Consider the following 16,339-nt stretch of genomic DNA (forward strand, 5'->3'; position numbering starts at 1 on the left):
CTGAAATGAAAAGTATAAAATTACTGTTGCTGTATTCAATTCTCAGTCTGCTTATCTACTCTTTCCTGTTTCCCTCACTACTTCTTACCACATCCACTCTATTTAAGTTTTGAGTCTATTCCTCCCTCCTTTTGTTGTATCATCCTAATAATATTGCCTCTGAATTATCTCCATTTTGAATGTCAACATTTTCTGTTCTGACCACTTGTTTTACTCTTTACTTTGATTCGTCATGCACCATGCAAACTACAAAGGAAGAAAAACACACAGAACATCAAGATGGTAAAACATTACTAGTATTCAGAAGAACAACAATAAGCATGTTTAATATATTTTGTGTTCATAAAAATATGTAAATGTGTTTTAAAAAGAATACTAATTAGATTTAATAACATTTTAGTTTTCTGATGTTTATATGGAGAAAAAAAATAAGTGTTAACAACATCATAACAACATCTATGAGAGTGTTTTTTTTTGGTGTTGCATGTTATGAATTAAGTATTTGAAGTGTAACGTAATGTGAATGTTTAAACTTAACTGACATTTGTAATTGCTCAGGGAAGAGTAAAATACAATACTGACAACCTCCAAAACAAATTGTCTTCTAATATTTTACATAATTTTTCACCATGTGGGAGCTGTGAACAAAAAGAAGATATACCTCCCTGTCTGATAACAGGAGAGTATTTGAAGACCACTGGGTGACAATAATCAACAGCAAAAGACACTTCTTTACACCTACTGGACGGACTTCCTGTTCAGCGGCCTTTACCTTCTACATAGAGGCTATGAAGAAATGGACACATGGAAAAACACAGAAGATTTGAGCTGAATATTTAGACAGACATCAAATACAAATAACTTGTTAAGGATAACTTAACTTAAGTTGAATGGGAAGTCAAATAGATTATTTATATATACTGTAGGAGACCTATCAACAATAAATACATGCCATTTTAAACTTACAGTATGATGGAAGTTCTGATTAAACACTGCTGTGAAGATCAGTCCAATGGAATACCATAATCCAGAAATGGATAAATCTGTATTGAGTTTACAAGAGGAATTTGAGATGAAATTCTATGAGAAGATTGTAAGGTGGCAGGGTTTTGAATCAACAGATCCAATGTTGAATCCAGCAGCAGTTTATCACAAGCCCCACCTCCTCTGGGAAGAGAACCCTGTTTAATGTCCCCATACAGAAATGTAATATATGACATTCATATTAGCCTACTGCATTTGATGTTTCTATGATGTTCTACTGTACATCTCTTCAATGTCCTACTGATTTTGTGTACATATGATTTACCACATGGGATAGTAGGCCTAATGAAATAGATTACTACTTTTATGTTGAAACCCCTTAATACGGACAATTTTCAGTGGTACCTGAAGCAGCACGGAGGTGGTTTCATGGCTTGTTTATATTCTCCTAAAAGCTGAGACGCTGGAATAGTTTGAGATAATTATTTCTTAAAGTAGATCACTGCCATACAGGTATTGTGTGTAGAGCATCCCCTTATTGAAAGCCAAAAGGTTCATAATTCGTCTCAGGTTCCACGGGGCTTGACGTATTTGAACGCCGTTCTGAACGCCACCAAGGCGTTTATTAAGCGCCCGGTGGCGCTCAAAGCGGAGTTTACAATACTTCAAGCGCCGTGGAAACCGAGACGAGTTATGAACCTTTTGGCTTTCCATATCCCCTACCGTCGTAACCCAGAAAAACAAGCAGTGAACATGAAGTTACCTTACTAACCCCAAATCCGGCTTCGTGCAGGCCCAAGAACAACATGGAACGAGCTCAAATGTGTTTTATTTTAAAGGCTCAAGTGGCCTACATCCGGTCTTCGGTGTTAGTTCTCGGTGATTTGACTTAGCTTCTTGACCCATTTGTTGTAGTGCTGCTTCCGCGTGTATCATATGGCAGGGCTACACGGAAGAGGCACCATCATGGAGCACACCGGGAGCTGCAGAGAGCGACTCACCACGACCGAGTGCTTTCACGGGCTGACAGATGCGTACAGATGTTTTCTTACGGGGTCAAGTCCCCGCCAAAGTGCTGCAGATATGGCGGGTGTGATATTTTGTGGTGTGTGTGGACCGGTGCCCGGTGAGAACAGAGAGCGTGCTCCTGCAGAGCGTTGCCATGAGAACGTGGTGGAGCTGACCTGCATAAGTGTGAGTCTGGTGGAGAAGATGAGCTGCCTGGTGTCTCAGAGCCAACCTCCAGAAGTCACGGTGTACTGTGGTGAGACTCTGAGGCTGCTGTTTGAACACATGGATCTCATGTCACAGCTTGTGAGTCCCACACTCTCCTCAGGCTATGACAGCACAAATATGTGGATTTACTGTGATAAACACAGTCACGTGAACTATAACTGCTCCACAGGTCCGTCAGTTCCAGAGTGAGGAGCACATTATCTCTCATCTGGCAGCAAAGAGTGTATCATCGTACGTTGTGTATAATCTCCAAAAGTCTGTGAGTAGACCTTTTTTTTTATGTGCTTAGGAGCACTTCAGGATCTGTGGGATACAAGCCCGGTCTCAGTAAAACATTTCAATATAATTACCTACTCTCAGAATAGACACATTAATATATTAAGATTTACAGATCTTCATTAGACAGTCACACACTCAACTGGGGGGATACAAGCTCAGTCTGACTTGTTCCCCCGGTAATGGACTTTATATAGTTGTATTGTTACCTTGGTAACCTAGCACTAAATATGAAAATCTAAAATAACATCAAGAAAATATAAAAATGACACAGTCACTTAACAACAAACAAAGATAAAAGTACTGACAAATTTTAATTCTGTATTAGAAGATTTTGCTATTAGATAAAGTAACCATTTAAAGCTTAAATTATGTGTGTAATGTAACATGCTAGAGACACATGTTACATATGCTGTACTCTTTTTGCTCTTTGGCAAACTTCAGAGTGAGTTGTTTCTGGAGAGCAACAGCTTCCTCCATGGTGTCCTGCCATGGACACCTTGCCTGTTCAATGATTTTGCATATGGTAGACTCATGAACAGATGTTAACCAGGACTCTTTTAAGCCTTTAGTTGTTACAAAGCCAAACTACATATGTGAAAACAGTTTTGAAGATTATCTAGCTGCTAGACTAGCTGTTAACTGGAATCAATTAACTGGAATTGTACATCGTGTCTCCACTGTCAACGCTGTATTCACATTATGTAGCCTTTATCAAATGACATGTCCTTTCTTAGGAGCTTCCCCATGAATTTACAGTTACATATGAACTCCTTACTAGGAAATTATGATAAAGTATGAGCTCTGTACATTACAGTCCGCCTATTCAGTGTTTATTCCTCACTGGTTTAGAAAATAACCATTAGATAGCTACAACTTATTCACATGCTGCCGCTTGGGTTCTTACTAAAACTAAGAAAAGAGAGCATATTACTTCAATTCTCAGGTCTTTGACTGGCTTCCAATCAGATACAGAGTTGACTTCAAAGTTTTACTTATTGTCTATAAGTCACTAAATTGTCTGGGCCATAAGCATATTTCACACATGTGTTTATGAACCCAATAGGTCTCTAAGATCTGCAAGAGCTGGTCAGTTAGTAGAGTCTAGAGTTAAAACTAAATGGGGTGAAATGACTTTCAGCCATTATACTGCCCACTGCTGGAACCAGCTCCCACTGGAGATCAGATCTGCCCAAACTGTAACTGGCTTTAAAAAGAAGCTAAAAACTGCTCTATTCTCCTCTGCCTTCATCTAATCTTTAATCTTGCACTTTGATGAGATATTATCTATTTTATAATCTGTGTTTTTATACTGTTTTCATACTGTTTATTATTAAAATTTTCACTTCTATTCTACTTCTGTTAAGATGCTTCTTTTATATCTGTCAAGCACATTGACTGACCTCTGTGTTTGATAATATACTATACAAATAGATTTGCCTTGCCTTGCCTTGCCTTGTCTTTATTCTCATGGGTAGGTGCATGACGCAAATGATGCATTGTCAGTAAGATCATGCAGAGAGATTGGCCTAAAGAAACTAAACTACACACTCAACAACAATGTCTACAAGTGACTCAAAATGGAGAATTATGCTGTATAACAAATGTTTTAGAGTATTTTTTTGTTTTAGCAATAGAAACCCTTCAAGGAGGGTGATTAACTGGTTAGTTTTGTAACTGTACATCTGGGTAACTCACCTCTGAGAGCAGTGCACAGCTACATCCTGGCTGTTTATCTGGGACTGTCTCCCATGCAGTGGATGTGGCAGTCCTGAACAGGGCTGACGTACTGTATTGTTCAAATGTTTTAACATTATATGTGTTTACTACATTCTTTCATTTCTCAGGGAACAGTCAATCTTGTCTGGCAGCAGAAGTGTGTTCAGACATTTCACAGCTCACCCCCCGGTCCTGAATTGGACGCCTGTCTGTGGTCACTGACTGAGGTCCTAAAAAGACTTCTTAAAGCAGCTCATCAAGGTAAAACATGTTGGTTTTGTGCATTCAATCTGAGCAGAGGCTGACATTCATTTAATTCACATCTGAGTCACAACCATGTGTGAACTCATAACATGGTTTTTTTGTTTCCCTGATTCAGGACTTTAACCTGCAGTCTTTGCTATATCTCAGAGCTAGGATGACAGTCGCTTTAAACATATTGTTCATTAACATATATGTCAAAACCAATATATCTATGCAGAAGGATGGGGGTCACATTCCTCCCAAGATATGAAATACAGAAATTTTGAGCAGGAATGTCATTAGATCCCCAAAAATCTGAAAGACAGTTAATTAGTACCCCTTAGTAGTCAGTGTTAAACTTATCCAAAACACAGTGGAAGTTGTAGAGCTCACTGAACTCTGCAGACAGACCTGGGTATGTGGGCATCTAAATAGGAGGCTAAGGTGCATGTATCCTTCATGGAAGGTCTCTTCCATTAAAGATGTTACAAACCATGTAAGAATGATTTCTTTCTTGCTCACAGACTTGACCTGCTCAGTAGTGGTGCGGTCAGCACTGACTGGGGGCCCAAAGAGATATGAAAGAGACCTATAGGTTGCTAAAAAAAATGTCCTACCTTCAAGTAAGCGAATATTTACAGCGTTGTTTAGAGCTGTTTGCTCTTTCAAATGTCCAAGTTGTGGGAGGTATGAAGGCTCTGGATTAAGGCTTGTTTCAAACCTGAGTCATTTTATTTAATGTTTGTAAGTAGTTGAGCTTGTAACAGCAAAAGCAAAAAAAGATGATGATCACAGGTATCTATATACAGTATATACTGAATTCTCTGATACCTTTTATTAGAAAGGCTGCAGGTAGGAGGGGTGAACTGTTCTCAATAACTGGTCAGCAGTCACTGCCATTGTTGCTTTTTTGTTTGAAGTCCCATATTAAGGATTTACAAATGAGCTTCCACATTAAGTGTTGCTATATGATGGGGAAATCAAATGCACATTAAAATGTATAGCTACAGCTAATTATTATTACCATTAACAGTTAATATGTTTGGTATATTTTCTATTAATGAATTGTTTAATCTTCAAAATGTATTTTTTTCCCACTAAACAGTCAAAATTTCAAAGATTCAGTATCTGGTTTACCCATAACAAAAAGACCAATATGAAGTCCAGAGTAGAGGAACCCAGCTTCCCTGCTTGTTGTGTTGTGGTGTCTAATGTCTCATTTTGAATACATGTGTTTATTCCATCAGAGATCCTCGGGAAACTTCTGGCAGCTTTTGACTCCAGCCTGTGTGCTTTGTGTTCAAAGTTTCTCCCTGACAAGAGAGAGGAGGTAACACAGTGTCCGGTGGATTTTACAAGCAGCAGCCACTGGGGAACTACATGCTGCCTTCTGCTGGACCTGCTGGAGGCACTGACTGCATCCAGTTTGATATGTGACGCAGGTCTGAAGAGTCAGAGATTAACCCACATTCACTCCTCAGCACTCCTGACTACAGTCAGATGCTCCTCAGAGTATTTTGTCAAAAAGCGAGCGATGCTGCTTCTGAAGAGAGCTGTGCTTCAGAAGGCTGGAGAGGACTGGGCGCTAGGAGACGTGCCGTCTACTGGGCCGAAATATGAGCACTTTAGCTCTGATATGAACACGCTAGCTGAGACTGTGTTAACTGCAGTGGTTGCTAATTGGTTGGAAACCGTTCAAGTGGAGTCTGCTTCTTTCTTTGGGGGGACCAGATACATCCCAGGTGATGATGGTCAGAAACCAGACAGTGTGATGCTGAGGGCTGTCAGCCTGCTTCTTCTCAAGTCCATGGAGCTTCATATACAAACAGCTCAAATAGGTGAGTATCTATAATGAAACACAACACTGGTACACATAGTTATGTACAGTATGTGTTTTTTTGCTGAGTTAATGTCGTGGGAAGAGTTTGTATTTGTAAGTTTTCTCTGCGGCTGAAGGTAGTTTCTTTGCGGGAGCAGGGGGTGTTGATTGTCATTTGACGGAGCTTCAGACATTGTTGCGTTTACAAGACCAGAGGTTATAATACTGGAGGCTGCAGTGAGTTGCTATCGGAAAGTGACAAGACGGCCCGGGGCTAGCTGGTTAGCGTGCCATCTTCAGTAGAAGAAAAGACATGATAGAGACAAGAGTTAACATTGGTGTTGGAGATGGCTGTTGCTGAGTAAAGGAATGACGTTTGATGCTGAATTCACAGCTGTTAATGCTAACACTAGCTGTGTAGCAGTAGCAAAATTTACAAATGGCTCCTTTTAGGGGATTTGGTACTTGAGAGCAAAGAGTTTAAAGTGAACTTTAAACCAATGTAAAGTGTCAAGACATTTTGTTTAAAGCAGCATTAGTTTATTTTTTTGGTTTGCTACTTGGGGGGAGCAAACACAACATGGACATACTATATTATCACCATATAAAGTTGATATTTGAACTGAATTGGCAAAAAATTATATATAGATATATTTCTCAGAAGTAGGTAGAGATCAAAAGCAGAATGGAAGACAGTGAATATTGATCTTGCATTCATAACATGGTCAAAAACGGAGTGGCTGAAAATGATTGATAATGTTGCTCTGCGACCGCTCGATGTATAAATAAGCAAATGTTTGCTAACAAAATTGCCATCATCTTAAAAGAGCTATTGCTACATTGCCAACATTAGCATTTGTCACAAAACGGGCCACACAGCCATGACAAAAGAGGGAGATGTACACAAACAAGCCAATTAACAAATGTTAAATCTAGAAGAAGAAGCTAAACTAACAATGGCATATGTAATCTGTAAGATCAGCAGTGTAAGTGAGTGCATGAGTGAAGAAGTGTGTGAATGCAATGTTGCATGATGCAGCAACAGAAACAACACAAACCAAAGGCCAACCAAACCAAACAGGTGCCTCCAGGAGGAGAGAGAACCAGAACTAGCACTAGCAAACAGGACCCAGGTGTGCCAGGTCTGCTGATGAGCCCAGGTACAGACAACCCTCTGCCACACCCACCTCTAGTACCTGTAAAGGAAGCAGCCACACACAGGAAGCAACAGGTACACAGGTGGAGAGGGCTGTCACACATTAACAGCTGTTTACTCGCCAGTCCAGAAAAAACTTCAGCATCAAACTGCATTCCTTTGCTCACCAACAACTGTTGAGGTGGAAAGAAACACCAATGAAAACTCTTGTCTCTATCACATGTTTTTCTTCTACTGAAGTTAGAATGCTAACCAGCTAGCCCTGGCCCAGTCGGATTTTCTTGATACCAGGTCACTGTAGCATCCAGTCTGTCCTGAAGAAGTAGCTGCTCCGAGGACATATAACGCAGCAATGGCTGAAGCTCTTGCCAAGACTGGTAAGTAAACAACTGTTAATGCTCACGCTAGCAAAACGTACCAATAGCTCCTTTTAAAGGTGATGATATCTCAGTGTCGTGTTCACAGCTTCTACTGCCTCCAAGTGGCAAAAATATCAGCTATTGTAAGATTCTGGTAATCATGATCTGTGATCTTGATAGTTATTTGTCTTTTCAAACACTTGTTTTGTTAAAGAGAGTAGTGCTTCTATTTTAGGTGAGTATTTATGCCTTTATTTTATGTCTATTTTTTGATGAAAGCACAGGATGTTGCCAGAACAACAAATTAAAGAGAGCCTGTCCAGACACTGTAACAGCAGCACACGACAGCAGCAGTGTCTTTATGAGTCTGTAATGTAGCAGGAAGAGGAATTCTTGACACCCTGTGTTACAGTGTTTCCACAGCAGGGGGCGGTCCTCTCACATATGTGTTGAGTGACATATGCTGATACCCTCCCTGTGTCCTGTCACAGCAGAGGTGGACTGTGCCATAGAAGTTAATGGGTATCTACAGAGTCTGTGGGGCTTCCTGAGGCGGTGCAGTGTCCAGCTGAAGGAAGCCACTCACCTCTGCTCCTGGGTCAGCCTGCTGTTTGGAGAACAGGATGATGACATGATGGAGGCAGCCAAAGCCTTGCTCTCCATATTCCTCCATCACAGGTACAACAGATGAGTTATTTATTTTCATCAACATTGCATACAAAGTTAATAAGAAAAGATGTTTGGCTGATATGTATCTCTGAAGGCTGATATTTATTGTAGGCCTACCATTTAGTGTCTTTAAAGATCCTCTCAAGACATGTTTCAAGACATAAAATACTATGCTCTAATTGATTTGTCTGATAATGGGTTTTCCACACACATGTTAAGGTACCTCATTTTATATTATCAAAATTCTAACTCATTTCTCTCTTATCACTGAGAATAAAAACATTGTACTACTCAACTAAAAAAAGTCTAGTCTTGGTGGATGTGTTTTGTAAGGTTTTAAATTTCCACATCATCTTGTGTTAGTTGTATATTGGACCACAACTGGCTTAAAAACGTTCACTTCAATTCAATTTTATTTGAAGGTAGAGGAGAATAGAGCAGTTTTAGCTTCTTTTTAAAGCCAGTTACAGTTTGGGCAGGTTTGATCACCTGGGGGCTGGTTGCAGCAGTGGGCAGTAAAATGGCAGAAAGCCATTTCACCCTGTTTAATTTTAATTCTAGACTCCACTAACTGACCAGATCTTCTTCAGATCTTAGAGACCTGTTGGGCTCATACACATGGAACATGTCTGAAATATGCTTAGGGCCCAGACCATTTAGTGACTTAGACAATACGTAAAACTTTGAAGTCAACTCTGTATCTGACTGGAAGCCAGTCAAAGACCTGAGAGTGGGAGTAATATGCTCTCTTTTCTTAGTTTTAGTAAGAACGAGAGCAGCAGCATCTGAATAAGCTGTAGCTGTCTAATAGTTATTTGGCTAAACCAATGAGGAGAGTGTTTCAATAATCCACTCTGGAAGATATAAAAGCATGAATGAGTTTCTCTGAGTCTTGATTGACACAAGGTCTCTGACCCTAGCTATGTTTTTGAATTTGTTATAGCTTTGATGTGGTCACAAAAACTAAGATCATCAGCTGTTGCACTACAGCTATTCTCCAACCATGTTTCAGTTAAAAACATAAAATCTAACTGGTATGTGGAAATAAGATCATTAACTAAAAGTGCTTTGTTGGCAAGTAATCAGACATTAAAAACTGCTAACTTTAAATTATAGGAAGAGCTTGGAACAGTCTGAGGTTTATCTAAGGCATGAACCGACATTAAGCTTGATGTGTTTACAGAACGTATAGAATGCTGCCTGTTTACTCCACTTTTTCTGTTTCTTATCAAGACTATAATAGACAGCAACAGTCAATAAAAAAATGTGTATTGTGTTTACATCACAGTCAATCAGAACCGAAGCCGATAGTGAATGTTGATTGTACATTTTCACACTGACGACAAAAGCCCACGTTAGTGGGTTTTTGGTCCAGTGTAAAAGGGGCTTAAGTGAAATAACAATAAGTAAAAGATATTTTTTGAGTGGAGGGGACTTGAAATGGAAACATATGCATGTTAGGAGCTGTTTCTTATTGTGGTGGAAAAACCTCTCAAACAGCATTTACACATCAACAATTTTCCACTGTGGCCCAGAAAAATAAAATTCTGTTTTCCACCTTGAGCATTAGTTTAGATGGTGCTATTAAATTGAAATATGGTTTACAGGATTACGTCCACTCTGTACTGTTCTATATATATAGAACACTGGGCAAAAATCAGTATTAAAAGTAAAGTAAAGCCACTGTGTGGGATTTTCTTATCTCTCACTTTCATGTTTCCCAGTGGGAGCAATAAAAAAAAAAAAGAGTTGGATAGCGAGAGGTATGAGTTGTGCTCACTGCATGGTGGAGCATAGGACAGTAATTATCTGACAGATTAATGGAGGAAACGCTAGTATACAGACCTTTTGCTTTTCGTGTGTGTGTGTGTGTGTGTGTGTGTGTGTGTGTGTGTGTGTGTGTGTGTGTGTGTGTGTGTGTGTGTGTGTGTGTGTGTGTGTGTGAGCTCACCAAACTGATCGTCTCTCCCTGCAGACGGTCCTCTGGGTTGGATGACTTCACTGTGGTGGAGGCAGCCTGTGCCTCTGGCTGCAACCCTCACTGCCACTTCCTGCTTCTGCTTCAGAGCATCTCCTTCAACCACAGCATCCTCCTTGACTTTCTCATCTCCACTGAGACCTGCTTCCTGGAGTACTTTGTGCGGTACCTCAAGTACCTGAGAGCTGACTGGCAGGGCTTCACTGCAGCATGTGAAAGAGTCAGCGTGTCACACTGTCATCTGTCACTGCTGGAGACACTTACCGGCTCACGTGGTGGTGATACGTCTGCACTGGCATATAAAGGTGCGCCAGATCGAGTCGAATCCAGCTCCTGTTTCCAGCCCACAGCTGTTATTCCACCAGGGGAGAGGGTTGGTTTGGTCTCTGGGCTTCGCCTTGTAGAGTATGATAGTTCTGATGAGTCTGAGTCAGAGAGCATGGAGATTTCTGAGGATGCACCAGGGGCCAGTGCGCCACCAGTGTTTACCAGACAGAAACAATATGAGTCATCTGACTCAGCAGGATTACTGAGTGAACCTAACTCCACGCTGGAGAGAAGACCAGGAGGACTTTCACTGGCAGTGTCACAGAGTGAGCAAACATCATGTACTAACATGGCACCTGTGTCGAGACAGGTAACCTGTGAAACGTTGTCCAGAGCAGTCGTCTGTCTGTCAGAGCTCAGACAGGTGGTGACGAGGCTGCAGATGAAGAAACTCTTCCCATACAACCCGTCTTCACTACTAAAGCTCTTAGCACAAGTCGACAACTGTTCCCAGCAAGCACATCAGCCACATCTGTCACAGTTCAATAAATGATGAAAATATACAATATGTGTTTTGTTCTGTTTTGATGAGGTGGGATGAAAGCTAAATGTAATGGTTCAGAGGTTTGCATGAGAGTCTGTGTGTCTTAGTTTTAGTCATGTCCAGCATGTCTCTCTGCCTTCTACCCGGTACATACTGGAACAGGCAGGTGGGCGAAGACAAGAAATCCCAGGATGCAAGACGATGACAGACGCAAAACCAAATGAAGAAATCAACATACTGTAGAAAAAAAAATGAATAGAAGACAGGGACAATTATTGCTAATACTCCTAATGGTGAACACATGAATCATGTGCTAGCATAGTAAATATGTGTCAGAAGTACTCCATTCTACACAGATGATATTCAGTTATACGTCTCATTTAAGCCTCAAACTGCAGCAATCGTTTCAGTTTTGCATACCTTTAACTTCTGTGAACATTTCATTCAACTCAGTGCTGACAAAACAGAACTTATTATTTCTGCTCCAGTCTTCTAAAGTAAAGTGATGCCTGGGGTTCTTTCTTCTGTTAAAATATTGCCTCCCTGTCTTCTCCCTGCTGGGACAGGCTCCAGCCTCACTAACCCAAACAAGAATAAGCAGGTAAATGGGATTAAAAGTCTAAATGCTAATGATAAAACATAAATCTCACTTTTGTGTTTCTGGTCCAAGTAAGTTTGTTAATGTGTTGTCTTCTTCACCTCAGCGTGGTGTGGGTTCATCACTGCCCCCTGAGCCCAGAGGGGGAAAAACACCCACTGATACTTGAAAGAGTTTCTCACCAATTGTGGGTGTCTTGGCAACTGTGCAAAACATTCCCAGTCCACTCCCACTGTAGGATTCAGCTTCCATACCCCAGGTAGGGACACCTGCTCCTCCCTGATGTGGATGGAGATGTAGAGGGAGGGGCTGGATGTTTGTGTGAAAACTGAAAGCTGTAGCTGCCTTTATTCTAGCAGCAGGAAAACAGTTGATGCAGAAGGCTGAATGACTTTGCCATTGTTCATGGTGTTTTTTCTGTGTCTGTGTGTGATTTGTTAAGTCGTGATGTGCAGAGCGTCTTAAAATGAACTGGTTGTAAAAAAAGGCACAACTAAATAATGTGAAACAGTTCTTGTGAAACCATAGGGCAAATAGTGAAGTGTATCTGTTTATAGTGAAGCAATTTACTTGCTCTTTGGCCAGTGCATGAGAAGCAGGCCTCCTCCCTACCTCCTCTCAGTGTATAAATGCTTAAAACACAAGTAAAAACATTAGTTTTACAGCTGGATGTTAGCTGAGGAAACCTGGGAATTGTGTGTTTGTATTTGCCTCGCTCTGTACAGCAACTCCAGCATTCTACTTCATGTAATAGCAGTTTGCAGGGAGTTTACTGAGTAGCCAGCCAGAGGGAAAAGTAGACCACTAAGGGATTTTTACAGTGGCAAGTCTAATTCTTCTGGTCAGGCCATTTTTCCCAAGTCTATAAATGCCTGAAAAAAAGTCTGGAAGTAGATTTGCAAAGGATCGGGGGTTGACTGGGAGTTGCCATTTAGATTGAGGTGGATTTGACTGTCAATATAAGGAGTAAAGAGGTGGCTGTGCAAGTGAAAAATGAGGCTTAAAAAAACATCAAATGTGAGAGGTATCACATGCGAGAGGTTTGTCAAAATCAAAAAGTTGGTTTCATGCTTTTTATGAAGACATCAATGTTCCAGTTATTGTTTGTTCCTCCTCATGACAACAGGCGCAAAACAAATCCATAAATGTTGAATTTGTTTAACATAAACAGAGTACATTAAGTGGACACAGAGTAGTTTTATTTATCAGGGAAAGATGAAGCCACAGTAAGAAAGATGAGGTTCTTAGATGTATCTGTGGAGATCATTTGAATGTAACACTAACAAATGTTTTTTGAGCAGTCTGGAGCGTGTTATTGATGAGAACCAGCAGGTGGCAGCAGAGTCATAATGACTCTGTCCCAGCAAGAGATTTTCAGGTTGCGGTCTCTACCAGAGCTGTTCTCCAAGCTCCTGTTTTTTTTTGACAGATTTTGCTAAATATTTTCAGTGCCGTGGCCTCCCATGAGATCTTATTATGTAAAATACAACCCACAAAAATAACAGTTTTTGCTGCTGTTATTGTCAGATTTATCTTAGCTGGAAGTTCAGGATATTTTCTCAGCTTGACTGAAGTTTCGAAACAGAAACAGGCCTCAGTTCTCCCTAAATGAAGGGGAGGTTTATTGTCAGAGGGCCTGATTGAATTATCCTGCAGCTCAGCATTCATCATATGCTCTACTGTAATGCATAATTGTCAGCATAATGTAAGAGGTCACATTAGCGGGCAGATTTTTAATCATTAATATTTAATAACAGTAATGGCCCTATAAGAGTGCTGGAGATAATTGCATACTTATGGATTTAAGACTTGAAAGCATTGCATTATCTTTCACCTTTTCACGTTGACCTGTCAGATAGGATAGAAATCATTTGATGGCTTCTTGACTGAAAACAAAAACCTATACATACAGTACAGTATAGCTGTTTCATCCTTATAGGAACTTTCCAGGTATCTTTCCATGTGGCTGTCATGTTAATCATTAGTTAGGAGTGTCATCAAAGGCTTCTGTTGATTTAGTGTGACAACGAGTACGAGTACATTGTTTGCTCTGTCAGTACACACACCCACCGTGAACCACGTAGGGATGGAGCTGACTGTAAACCCACATAAAGCATAGCATACCTACTTGTTTAGAGTAGCTTTTGTCCATTAATCTACACTTAATAATCCATAATGACAAAATGAACACAGGTTTTTAAAAATGAAAACCAAAATCAATCAAAATATTTCATTTCAAAAAGTATTTTAGACCCTTAATTTAATACTTTGTAGATGCATCTTTGCAGAATTTGCACTGAAAACGACACCAAGCTACAAGCACACACACACAGACACACACACCCACCACTACACGTCTACGTCTGACGGTCGGTTAACTCGATATAACCGCATGGAGATGCCCACGCAGTCAGTGCACCTTCCACCTACCATCATGCACTTGGCATTTGTTATTCAAATTTCAACTGATGGTGCAAAATATGAAACTGAGGGTGCAGTGCAAGCTGTTGCACCCTTATTGAACTGGGCCTTCAGTGGAATCCTGCTGTTGCCGTATAAGTGCGTGACAAGATCTGTTTCCTCTACAGAGAAGTGTTCTGTCTCACTGCCCGCCAAATCTGCCGCTATAATGTGCAGGCACATCTGGTTTTTAAAGGAAATGGGAGATGGCACTCTGATTGGTTTATTGCATGTTACGCCCAAAACACAGCCGTGATTATTTAAGAGACTCAGTACAACCCTTTTGCAGTGTGACTGTTTTTCCTGCTGTTAAATAAGCTGTAGTGGACTTGAACACAACCTAAAATGCACTTGCTCCACATGTTTTAGACCATATTAAAATAGAGCCCTTCAACTTTTGATTTTTAATGAATTTCCATCTGAAGCTATGCACCGTTTTTTTTAAAAAAAAAAAAATGATGTCAGTTTATAAGAGATACAGTGTAAGTGTTATCAGCCTGGCAGAAATTTTGCCATTATAAATCACATTTTTCTGGTGAAAATGTTTGTGTGTTTGCCACAGAGAAACTGACATTGTCGGAGCTTTTGAATGTCTTTATAGTATTGCAGTAAATTGAATTTATTAAGGGGGGGTTAAGTTGTTCCTGAAGTTGAAGCAGAGAAAGAAGATGAAATGACAGTTAAAATGGAAGTGCTGAGTTGTAAGGGCAAGTAAGTGCTGGATGAAGTTGAGTAAGAGTTTGTGCATAAATCCTGGGTTGAAGCTGAAGTATCCGTTGAAGTGAAGCTGCTGAAAGCAGTTTGAGAGTGAGTTCAAATTCAAGCTCTGAAAAGACTTCAACTTTAAATACTAAAAACAGATTGTAAACAGTACTAGGAGTTGAAGTGTCAGATGAAGCGTGCTGAAAGTAATTAAAGTATTGCATGAAGTGTAAGAGCTAGAGGAGTTTGAAATGTTTCAGAGTAAAGGTTGGGGTCATATGAGTGCAAAGTGTCTAGAGGCGGGAGAGGTGTAAGTGCTTAAAGCAGTTAAACTGTCAGTTGAATATTTAAGGATCTGAAGTTAGTTGATGTGGAAGCACAGAAAACAGCAGGGATTTAAAACAAAGAGTGCCTTACCATGAATAATAATAGGTTGTTTGTACAAGCAGCTGATTATGACCCATAGTGATGTCAAGAAATCATGTAAGACAGCATCGGTCTTTTCAGCAAATGCCCCAAAACAACATATACAGACAAATGAAAGCAGGAGAAATGAGTGGAGGAACAGGATTATAATGCCTCCACGAATGGTCACTGATGGTTTGATGAGTATGACAGTGATGTGAATCATATGCTGTGGCCTTCACTGTCACCAGATCTCAACCCAATTGAATACCTGTGGGAGATTATGGAGCGACGCATTAGACAGCGCTCTCCACCACCTTCATGAAAACACCACAGGAGGGAAGAATGGTGTTCAAGCAGGTGACGTTGTTATATAGTGACGGATGTGTTGACGAGACATTGGACTTAAACCTGGGGGACTGCTTTTCGTTTCATGTTTCCAACCGATAGTAAATGTAAATGTAAATCTTTTAACCATGACCAAGAATGTTCTATAACTTCAACCATGCGTTTATTATTGTAACCATGATGAAGGTCCTGTAACTTTATCTAAGTACATACTTGAACCCAAACCACGGACTTTCCTTAAAGCCAACCAAGTTGCTTTGATGCCTAGACTTCACCAAACCTTTACCACAGCATTGTCACAACAGAAAAGGCCTGGTTATTTATTTTGAACAGTTTCTTTGTGGTGAATTTCTTGGAGCCATCGGAAACAGGAAACGCTCCTATGGGTCGTATCAGAAGGGGAAATACATGGTATGCATACATGGTAGATATACATTAGGTAGATATAAATATAATGTATATAGTGGGGTTATTGTATGTACTACATATCAGCACTTTTACCAGTGCTGATATATAGTACATACTGTATGCCAGTATATTTATTTTTATTATTCATTATACTATGAAAACCGATCA

General features: G+C 40.2%; 1 protein-coding gene across 1 annotated transcript; it reads left to right on the forward strand.

Annotated features, from left to right (window-relative positions):
- The first annotated feature begins 1,888 nt into the window (after positions 1-1,888).
- Positions 1,889-11,259, forward strand: lins1 (lines homolog 1). The gene is made up of 6 exons (XM_022742124.1): positions 1,889-2,298; positions 2,390-2,479; positions 4,344-4,476; positions 5,706-6,296; positions 8,284-8,470; positions 10,437-11,259. The coding sequence occupies exons 1-6, from the start codon at positions 1,921-1,923 to the stop codon at positions 11,257-11,259; spliced, it is 2,202 nt and encodes a 733-aa protein (XP_022597845.1). The 5' UTR covers positions 1,889-1,920.
- Positions 11,260-16,339: the final 5,080 nt, after the last annotated feature.

The sequence above is a fragment of the Seriola dumerili genome, unplaced genomic scaffold (assembly GCF_002260705.1).
Source record: "Seriola dumerili isolate Sdu_G_001 unplaced genomic scaffold, Sdu_1.0 BDQW01000003.1, whole genome shotgun sequence".
Classification (NCBI taxonomy): Eukaryota; Metazoa; Chordata; class Actinopteri; order Carangiformes; family Carangidae; genus Seriola; species Seriola dumerili.

Excerpts from the sequence above, each read along its gene's own strand:
- lins1 (XM_022742124.1), top strand. The coding sequence starts at position 1,921 with ATGGCAGGGCTACACGGAAGAGGCACCATCATGGAGCACACCGGGAGC. Across the intron at positions 4,477-5,705 it reads TCTTAAAGCAGCTCATCAAG|AGATCCTCGGGAAACTTCTG; the intron begins GTAAAACATGTT and ends TTATTCCATCAG. Across the intron at positions 6,297-8,283 it reads TATACAAACAGCTCAAATAG|CAGAGGTGGACTGTGCCATA; the intron begins GTGAGTATCTAT and ends GTCCTGTCACAG.